Genomic DNA, 10,507 nt, shown 5'->3' on the forward strand with positions numbered 1-10,507 from the left:
TGCCTGTGTCTCTGCCTCTCTCTCTGTGTATCTCATGAATCAGTAAATAAAAGATCTTTTTTTTTTTTTTTAAAAAAGGCCAATTTTGCTAACTATGTAATTCTTGGTTTTTCAGTTCTAAAATTATGGTATCAATGCCTTCAGGCTACCATTGTTTCTGATGAGAAGTCAGCTATTTTTTATTTTTTTTAATTTTTATTTATTTATGATAGTCACACACAGAGAGAGAGAGAGAGAGAGAGAGACAGAGACACAGGCAGAGGGAAAAGCAGGCTCCATGCAGGGAGCCCGACGTGGGATTCGGATCGCGCCCTGGGCCAAAGGCAGGCGCTAAACCGCCGTGCCACCCAGCGATCCCCGAGAAGTCAGCTATTAATTGAATTGGTTTTCCCATTAAAATGACAAATTGTTTTTCTTTTGTTGTTTGGATTTTTTTTTGGTATTTTTTTTATCAAATAGGAGAAAATTTCAGCCATTATTTAAGTATTCTTACTCCCCTACCCTCTTTTTTCGCTTCTTCTGGGACTCTCATTACCTTTACGTTAATATACTTTATGATATCCCACAAATCTCTAAGGCTGTTTCTTTTCCCTCATTCTTTTTTCTCTCAGTTTTAAAGACTGAATAATTTTTTTGATCTTCCTTCAAGCTCACTGCTTATTTCTTCTGCCATCTCAAACTTATTGTAGAACTCCTCTAGTAAATTTTCAACTATTATAACTTTTCAACTTCAGAATTTACATTTGGTTCTCTTTTTAAAAATAGATTGCATCTCTTTATTGAGTTATCTATTTGTTAAGTCATTGTTGTCATATATTCTTTTAGTTACTTAAACATGATTTTTTTGAGTTCTTTGAACATATTTATATAATTGCTTTGAAATCTTTGTCTTCTAAATCCAACATGTAGGCCCACTCAGAGACAGTTTATATCAATTGCTTTTTCCTCTGCATATAGGTCATATTTTCCTGTTTTTCTGAAACTCTCATAATTTTGTTGTTGAAAGCTGGACACTTTATGTTTTTATTTTTTAGAGTTTTTATTTAAATTCTAGTTAGCTGACATACAGTGTAGTATTAGTTTCAGGGACACAATTTACTGATTCAACACTTCCATACATCTTGCAGTGCTCATCACAAGTGCCCTCCTTAGTTGCCATAACCTATGTCACCCATTCCCCCACCCCACTCCCTTCTGGTAACCATCAGTTTGTTCTGTATAGTTAAGAGTCTGTTTCTTGGTTTGCCTCTCTCTCCCCACCCCCATCCTCATTTGTTTTGTTTCTTAAATTTCCCATATGAGTGAAATCATACAGTATTTGTCTTTCTCTGACTGACTTATTTGGCTTAGTATATTCTCTAACTCTATCCATGTCATTGCAAATGGCAAGATTTCATTCTTTTAATGGATGAGTGATATTTCATTATATACATATACCACATCTTTGTTATCCATTCATCAGTTGATGGACACTCGGGCTGTTTCCTTACTTGGGCTGTTGCAGATGTGCTGCTATAAACACTGGGGTGCATATATCCTTTTGTATAAGTGTTTTTGTTTTCTTTTGGTAAATACCTAGTAGTGCAATTGCTGGGTCATGGGGTAGTTCTATTTTTGAGGACACTCTATACTGTTTTTCAGAGTGACCACACCAGTTTGCATTCCCACCAGCAGCACAGGAGAGTTCCCCTTTGTTCACACCTTTGCCCACGCCTGTTGCTTCTCGTGTTGTTGATTTTAGCTATTCTGACAGGTGTGAGGTGATAGCTCATTGTAGTTTTGCTTTGTATTTCCCTGATGATAGTGATGTTGATAATCTTTTCATGTGTCTGTTGATCATCTATATGTCTTCTTTGGAAAAATGTCGACTCATGTCTTCTGTCCATTTTTTAATTGGATTATTCATTTTTTGGGTGTTGAGTTAGATAAGTTCCTTATATATTTTAAATATTAACTCTTTATCACATATGTCATTTGCAAATATCTTCTATTTTGAAGGTTGCCTTTTAGTTTTATTGTTTCCTTTGCTGTGTAGAAGTTTTTTATTTTGAGGAAGTCACAATAGTTTATTTTTGCTTTTGTTTCCCTTGCCTCAGGAGACAACTAGTAAGAAGTTGCTATAGCTGATATCAAAGAGGTTAACTGCCTGTATTCTCCTCTAGATCTTAATGGTTTCATGTCTCACATTTAGGTCTTTAATCCATTTTTAATTTATTTTTGTGTTTGGTGTAAGAAAGTGGTCCAATTCCATTATTTTGCTTGTTGCTGTCCAGTTTTCCCAACACCATTTGTTGAAAAGATTTTTTCCCCATTGGATATTATTTCCTGCTTTGTCAAAGATTGACCATGCAGCTGTAGGTTCACCTCTGGGTTTTCTATTCTGTTCCGTTGATTTATGTGCCTATTTTTTTGTGCTAATACCATACTGTTTGATCACTACAGCTTTTTATTATAATCTGAAGTCCAGAATTGTCATCCCTCCAGGAAAGCTGAACATTTTAGGTAAAATTCTGTAGCAAATCTAGTTTCTGATTTCTACCCTTAGTGATAATTGTTGCTGTTTTTTTTTTCTTTGTTTAGTAACTTGCCTGGACTAAACCTTTGGATATCTCTCTTTTTAGGGGTCATCCTGTACCCGCACAGCTTAGTAGTCAGCCAGGAATTGATCAGAGGTTGTGCTCAAATGCCCAGAACCAGTAAGACTTCCAATCTCTGCTACTAGATATATGTGTGGTTTGGAGAGAACTTTCACATTTTAGGCAGTTTTCGTGTCTGCCTTTTACTTTCCAACAGGCCTTGTGTCTCCTGCGTGTGCATGCAGCCTGTGGTCAGTTAGGGATGGATGGAGAGCTACTATCCCTGGCTGTTTCCTGATCTCTCTTTTATTTTTTTATTTTTTAAAATATTTATTTATGATAGACATAGAAAGAGAGAGAAGCAGGCTCCATGCCAGGAGCCTGACGCAGGACTCGATCCTGAGACTCCAGGACTGCGCGCTGGGCCAAAGGCAGGGGCTAAACCGCTGCGCCACCCAGGGATCCCCTGATCTCTCTTTTCAACTACTGCCGCGTCCTTGATCCATTGCTCACCGTAATCGGGACCGCAACCTCAGGCTAGCAGATACCACTGGGCTTTTCACGCTAGTCTCCAAAATAACTGAGTTCCCTCCAGCAATGAAGCTAAAGGTTTTCATGAATTGCTCCACCCTGACAGATTACAGCACCTATCAAACTTACAAGGCAGTGGGGCATGGAGAAGCAACCCAGGGAATGACACAGACTCGTCTATTTTTTTTTTTAATTTAAAAAAATTAAAAAAAATTAAAATATTTTACTTATTCATGAGAGACACAGAGAGAGAGAGAGAGGCAGAGACACAGGCAGAGGGAGAAGCAGGCTCCACGCAGGGAGCCCGACGTGGGACTCGATCCGGGGAGGGCAGACGCTCCACCGCCGAGCCCCCAGGCATCCTGACTCCCTCTATTTTTACCTGGTGTGTAGTCATGAGTTGACGTCACAGCGTGAGAGGGACCCGGCCCAGCGGCTTCCTCCCGGCGGCCCCAGCGTGAGCTGTCAGGGTCGTCTGCGCCGCTCGCGGTTTCATCACGCGGAGTCTCGCGCCCTCCGGCGGCCTCTCTCGAGAACGACACTGTCCTTGTCCGCGCTGGACGCGAATAAAGATTTCTTTTTCAAACAAACAGGAAGTGTCTACGGAGGCCGGGCCGGCGTCTGGGCAGGGGCCGGGCATGCAGGCGGGCGGCGGCCCGATCGCGGGCGGTGGCGGCGGCGGCGGCGGCGGCGGCGGCGATGAGCGACATAGTGGAGAAGACGCTGACGGCGCTGCCGGGACTCTTTTTGCAGAACCAGTCGGTGGGCGGGCCCGCGGGCGTCAAGGCTTCTTTCTCTTCGCGGCTGGGCGGCCTCGTCCGCGGCATCACAGCGCTAACCTCCAAGCACGTACGTGCTCCCGGGGCCGGGAGGTCAGGGGCGCCCGAGGGGGGTGTGGGCGGTGTGGGGAGGCCCTCGCGCTGGGAGGCCTAGCCCCGCCGGAGCTCCGGGGGAGCTCAGGGGCTGCGATAGGCGTCCAGTCGGTCCCTGCGTCTGTCTGGAAGCGTCAGTTTCCTTCCGGGACCGACAGCTGGCAGGCCGAGTTTCCACGGTTGGCCCCGACCCTGAGTCATTATTATCTGGGGCAGCCTCATTAATTGTTGAGCCTTCTCGTATTTCCTGGAACGTTGACGTGGACAAGCACCCATACGTATTCTATAGGTTGTTTTGAGGATTAGATGGGCCATCAAGCGAGTGAAAACACCAAGTGCCGAGCCAGTGCCAGCTTTGTTTACCTTCTACAAAGTTCCTTTGCAGGTCCCTTCACACGCCGGAACAGACCCTGCCATCTGAACCTATCGTTCAGCATCTTTGGGGAGCTCGAGGTTCTTAGGTTAGACCAACCGGGGGAGGGAGGGGGGTTGCAAAGAAAAAGCGTCATTCTCCCAAAATGTAAAATTTGTTGTCGGCCTCAGGTGGGCATTGAAAATCAGCAGTTGTCATAGAAGGTATTAAGCGTCCGCAGACTTTTGGTAGGTGAACGGGTTGTGCAAGATAAATGTGTTACGTCGTAATTTGTTCAAAATATGCTTATGGGAGAGGTTATGTGTTAGACACCGAGGGAAAAGAATAAAACTTATTTCCTTTTTCCCAAGGAATTGGAGCTTAAGACAGATATAAGCAATATACGATGACAGGTAGGTGCCCAGAGAGGAGAAATGACAGAGAAGGATTTCCTTCAAAGTGCCCTGGGGGTTTAAAACATTTTTTTTAAAAAAAGATTTTATTTATTTATTCATGAGAGACACACAGAGAGAGAGAGGCAGAGACATGGGCAGAGGGAGAAGCAGGCTCCATGGGGATCCCTGGGTGGCTCAGCGGTTTGGCGCCTGCCTTCGGCCCAGGGCACGATCCTGGAGACCCGGGATGGAGTCCCGCATCGGGCTCCCTGCATGGAGCCTGCTTCTCCCTCTGCCTGTGTCTCTGCCTCTCTCTCTCTCTCTCTCTCTCTCTGTCTATCATGAATAAATAAAGAAAATCTTAAAAAAAAAAAGAAAAGAAAAAAAAGAAGCAGCCTCCATGCTGGGAGCCCTACGTGGGACTCCATACCGGGACTCCAGGATCACGCCCTGGGCCAAAGACAGGCGCTAAACCACTGAGCCACCCGGGCTGCCCTAAAACATTTTTGTTTTAAAATGTGAAATAAGATGATATGCCACTGGATGCTGTATTTCTGCTTCATATTCAGAAATCATAATTATGGACATACTATTGCTTGTCTCAACGCTTTGTCCTTTACTCATTTTTGTGAGATTCTGAGTGAAATTTAAAAAAAAGAATTATTTTTGATCTTAAATTGCAGTTTGAAGCTGTACATAAGATATCTAAATGTGGAAATGTGGCAGTACTTCACTAGTGGTTCTTGATAATCTACCTAATGGACATCTGCTGATCCAATGTGTAACTTTTTTTTTTTTTTTTTAAAGATTTTACCCATTTATTCATGAGAGACAGAGAGAGAGAGAGAGAGAGGCAGAGACACAGGCAGAGGGAGAAACAGGCTCCGTGCCAGGAGCAAGATGCAGACTCAATCCAGGACCCCAGGATCACTACCCAAGCCAAAGGCAGTTGCTTAACCACCGAGCCACCCAGGCGCCCCTGATTCAATGTGTAATTTAAAGATAGCATTATGTTAGCCAAAAATGAGACCAATATTCAAGTGTGCTAAAGAGGTGAAACACTGTGCAGACAGAAGTGATCACAATGGTGTATTTATTGTGTGTATGAGAGAGATGGGAAGTGAGAGAAAGGATGTGAGGAATAAGGAGAAAATAAGAAGGAAGCATATGGCTCTTATGCTACTTGTTATTCTTTGAAAACTTTTTACTTGTTTATTAAAATTTTTTATTTTTTTATTATCTCTACACACAATGTGGGGCTCAACCTTGGAACCCCAAGATCGAGAGTTGCATGCTCTACTGACTGAGCCAGCCAGGCGCCCCAGGACTTTTTACTTTTTTATTTTTTAAAGATTACTTATTCATTCATTCATGAGAGACACACGGAGAGAGAGAGAGGCAGAGACACAGGCAGAGGGAGAAGCAGGCTCCGTGCAGGGAGCCCGATGCGGGACTTGATCCCGGATCTTCAGGATTGGGCCCTGGGCTGAAGACAGCACTAAACCACTGTGCCACCTGGGCTCCCCAGGACTTTTTACTCTTAAAGAGAAAGTGTGAGAACCTTATCCTGGACCAATTCATGAAAAATTTCTTTTCTTCTTTCTCTCCACCTTTAATTCAAAACAAAACATTTTCTGCTAGACTGTCCTTGAGGGGACAATAATTAAGTGAAGGAAAAAGGCATGATGGATTATTCTTTCCAGGAATGAAACATTGGCCTTTAGGCCAATGTTAAGCACATAATTTTTATAACTGTCCTTCAAAATAATGTGATTTTTTTTGTCATTGAAAGTATCATATTTTTCCTTTCAAGAAATATTGTTAGAGTTTGGAAAGACAGTTATTCATGCATTTAAATACTTTCATTGTTTCAGGAGGAAGAGAAACTAATCCAACAGGAATTGAGTAATCTGAAAGCAACTGTTTCTGCTCCTACTACAACACTGGTAAGTTTGTATAGCTAGTGCCAGCACATTTTATATTTGAAATCTGGTCCACTATGGAGTCTATAGTGGCATCTAATTGATCAGTTACTAAAATCTAATTTGTTATGGTCACAGTCAGTTATGGATGATAGCAAGTCAGAGCTTGAGCTTTTTATTATTGACTGGTGGCACTGAAGCAAGACTTGCTTGACTGATGACAATTCAATGCCAATGTGATGATAATTACATAAATGTGGCAATACTGATGGGACTCCAGTGCCTTTCTTATTGTTTTAATGTTGTGCACTGGGAAAAAGTTACCATATATCATCTGAAGTAATACTTTCAGCCCTGAATTATATGTGAACAAGGCAGAAACATGGTTTTCTTACTGTAAAACTATATTGCACAACACCTAAATCGAGTTCCAGTTATTTTAGAACTTGAGTTCCATGTAATTTGATTTTTCAAACAGCATTCATTTAGCAGCTGTTTAATGAGTAGCCGCTCTATGCAGGTCAATGTTTCTACATAGTTAGATTAAGACTTAAATTTTTTTCCTTTTAATTAATTTTCATGTTTCATATAATGAGATTTTGCCACGCAACATTATTCAGCAAATATTTAGTGAGTACCTCCTGTGTGTACATCACTGTGGGAGTATTTTCCCTCTTCTAATAAAAATATTGGGGTGATCATTTTGCATGAACGCATGCTTATGTACATAAATAACACTTTTAAAGTCTAAGAGTGTATATATTTCCTTTTATTATCATAGTAATGTGGACAAATGAAGCTCAAAACCTAGCTTAATCTGCTATATTTATGTGTATATGTATAGATATATCTGTGTGTGTATATGTATGAAATCATTGTGATATTTACTCATGATATTTGATAGAAATGTTAAGCAGAAGTGGTTTCTTTTTTTTTAAATATTTTTTATTATTTTTATTTATTATTTATTCATGATAGTCATAGAGAGAGGAGAGAGAGGCAGAGACACAGGCAGAGGGAGAAGCGGGCTCCATGCCGGGATCCCAATGCGGGACTCGATCCTGGGACTCCGGGATTGTGCCCTGGGCCAAAGGCAGGTGCTAAACCGCTGAGCCACCCGGGGATCCCAGCAGAAGTGGTTTCTGTCTTTTTACTTTGTTTTATTTCTATTTTTTATAGTTGACATACCTGGAGAAATAAGATAAGTTAGGGAGCCAGAGTTCGGAAGGAAGATTTTATAATCATTGTGACCATCCAGCTCTGGACATGCTTTCTTTCTTTTTTTTTTTGAGAGAGGGAGAGAGAGAGCGCGCGCGTGATGGGGTAGAGGGAGAAAAGAGAATCCCAAGCAAGCTCCACGCTCAGCATGGAGCCCCAGGCAGGGCTTGATTCCATAACCCTGAGATTATGACCTGAGCCAAAATCAAGAGTTGGGCACTTAACCGATTGAGCCACTCAGGTGCCCATCTGGGCATGCTTTATAGTCTGTCCCTGAGGTGGTTGTGTAGAAGTTGTATGACAGTTTGGTAGAGAAATTATAAAAAAAAAATTCTGTATTGGGAAATGGACTTTCTTCTCTAAGAGAATAATAATGTATGCATGTATAATTTTTTTAAGCTTTTATTTTTATTTTATTTTTTTAATAAAATAATTTTTATTGGTGTTCAATTTACCAACATACAGAATAACACCCAGTGCTCATCCCATCAAGTATCCCCCTTAGTGCCCGTCACCCACTCACCCCCACCCCCCGCCCTCCTCCCCTTCCACCACCCCTAGTTCGTTTCCCAGAGTTAGGAGTCTTTATGTTCTGTCTCCCTTTCTGATATTTCCCACACATTTCTTAATTTTGATAAAATAGAGCTCATCATGACTTTTGAAAAACTCTGAGATAAAATGTTTGAAAACCAGGATTGGTACTTAATAGATTAGATGAATACTTTCACTCCTAATTGATGTGGAAGCTTTTGAAGAGGGACTTCTAGTATCTTTTAAGCTTGTTTTTTCAGTACTTAGTAGTCTTAATATACTAATGATTTAACTTTTATTACTTTAAACATAAGTGACCTGTATTAAAAATCTTTTTCTCCAAGCTTGATTTTCCTATGGTTTTTAAAAAAACTCTTCATATTTACATATATAAATATGAAATACATACATAAATATGAATGAAATATTAAATATTATTATCCTTGCTTATTATTTGTTATTTTCCAGGTATTTTGTGTAATATACTAACCTTGATTAATTTTTATATATTAAAATAGGTGTGAGCTTATTTTGAAACACATTTTATTTATATTTTTATTTATGATTAAAATTTATTATAGATATTGAGAATGCAAATATTTTTTTTTTTTTTGAGAATGCAAATATTATACTGAAAACATTTATACAATGCCTTAAACAACTTAATTAGCTTATATTGTCAGTATTGAAAGACCTGGTTAAAAAAATTAAATATTGTTTATATAATAGCTATACCAGAGTTGTTTAAAAAGAATGTCTGTAAAACAGACTATTGCATATTACGTACAATAAAATAATTCTGAAGAAAGTCCGTGTGTAATTTGGTTTTTAAATGTGAAAGTTATTTTCTTTACAAATTATTACCAAGTTGTGGGAATTTTTTTTTAATATTTTATTTATGAGAGAGAGAGAGAGGGGGAGAGAGAGAGAGAGGCAGAGATACAGGCAGAGGGAGAAGCAGGCTCCATGCAGGGAGCCCGACGTGGGACTCGATCCTGGGACTCCAGGATCACGCCCTGGGCCGAAGGCAGGCGCTAAACCGTTGAGCCACCCAGGGATCCCCGACTTGTGGGAATTTTATGGATGTTTTTATTTGGCAAAGTATATTAAAATGATGTGCTCCATTCTAGAAGCCAAGTCATATTACTATTGGTGAAATTTTGTCTGAGGACCATGTGTTTCACATTATAACCAAATTTACACATTTAGAATTAGACATAGCTACAATTAGGGTGTGCCTGGGTGCCTTAGTTGAGCATCTGACTGTTGATTTTGGCTCAGGTCATGATGTTAGGGTTGTGAGATTGAGCCTGGTGTTGGCTCTGAGTCCAGCATCGGGCTCTCCACAGGGAGCCTGCTTCTCTGTCTGCCTATGTCTCTGCCTCTCTCTGTGTCTCTCATGAATAAATGGATAAAATCTTAAAAAAAAAAAGTTAAAATAATTTTACTAAAATCAATACTGTTGGTGAACTAAGTTTTGGAGCAACTTTTATTTATAAAGTTTGACTTCAGGTTATGAATTTATAATATATGTATTGGTTATTTCTTTAGTGCCAGGACTAAGGGATTTCCTCTGTGAAATGATTGCAATATAATTTAAAAAAACAAAACATTCTACTTATTTATGCAATTACTGGTTATTTTGCTTTACAGAAAATGATGAAGGAATGTATGGTGAGACTTATATATTGTGAAATGCTTGGATATGACGCTTCATTTGGCTATATACATGCAATCAAGTTGGCACAACAAGGAAACCTTTTAGAAAAAAGAGTAGGTATGTATGTGTTTAAGATTTTTTACTTAATACTGTCCTTAAAGTTCTAGTTATTGTGTGAAATGAATGGTAGCAGGTATATAGTGTTTTTAGAACAGTGCTTTGTAATTTTCAAAGCTTTAGAAGAGAACACTTCAAAAACTTAAAGCCTATAAGTGAAATCAGTCTTACTGATTCATGGCATTTTAGAGTTATGGAGAAGATTAAAATTTGCCTGATTTTGGGATAGTTAGATGACTATATGTATTTTTCAAAACTCATTAAACTATACACTTAAAAATGAGGAATTTTCTTATGTATAAATTATACCTCAAGAAAGCTGATTTAAAGTTT

At 39.8% G+C, this 10,507-nt stretch overlaps 1 protein-coding gene and 1 long non-coding RNA gene across 3 annotated transcripts in view; one reads left to right on the forward strand and one right to left on the reverse strand.

Annotated features, from left to right (window-relative positions):
- The window catches only part of LOC112675939 (uncharacterized), a 69,892-nt gene extending 66,180 nt beyond the window's left edge, over positions 1–3,712 (reverse strand). Inside the window, exon 1 of the long non-coding RNA XR_003146171.3 lies at positions 3,490–3,712. This is a non-coding gene — a long non-coding RNA (uncharacterized LOC112675939). The remainder of the gene's footprint in view (positions 1–3,489) is intronic.
- A 6-nt stretch (positions 3,713–3,718) lies between these two features.
- Positions 3,719–10,507, forward strand: part of AP4E1 (adaptor related protein complex 4 subunit epsilon 1) — a 55,105-nt gene continuing 48,316 nt past the window's right edge. Inside the window, exons 1-3 of one of the 2 annotated variants that reach the window (XM_025472803.3) lie at positions 3,719–3,956; positions 6,601–6,672; positions 10,051–10,174. In XM_025472803.3, the coding sequence (XP_025328588.1) occupies positions 3,807–3,956; positions 6,601–6,672; positions 10,051–10,174 (346 nt within the window). In that variant the 5' untranslated portion in view covers positions 3,719–3,806. Of the gene's footprint in view, positions 3,957–4,303; positions 4,441–6,600; positions 6,673–10,050; positions 10,175–10,507 lie in introns of those variants that run through there. The other variant, XM_025472804.3, reaches the window with a different exon arrangement.

The sequence above is a fragment of the Canis lupus genome, chromosome 30 (genome assembly GCF_003254725.2).
Source record: "Canis lupus dingo isolate Sandy chromosome 30, ASM325472v2, whole genome shotgun sequence".
Taxonomy (NCBI): Eukaryota; Metazoa; Chordata; class Mammalia; order Carnivora; family Canidae; genus Canis; species Canis lupus.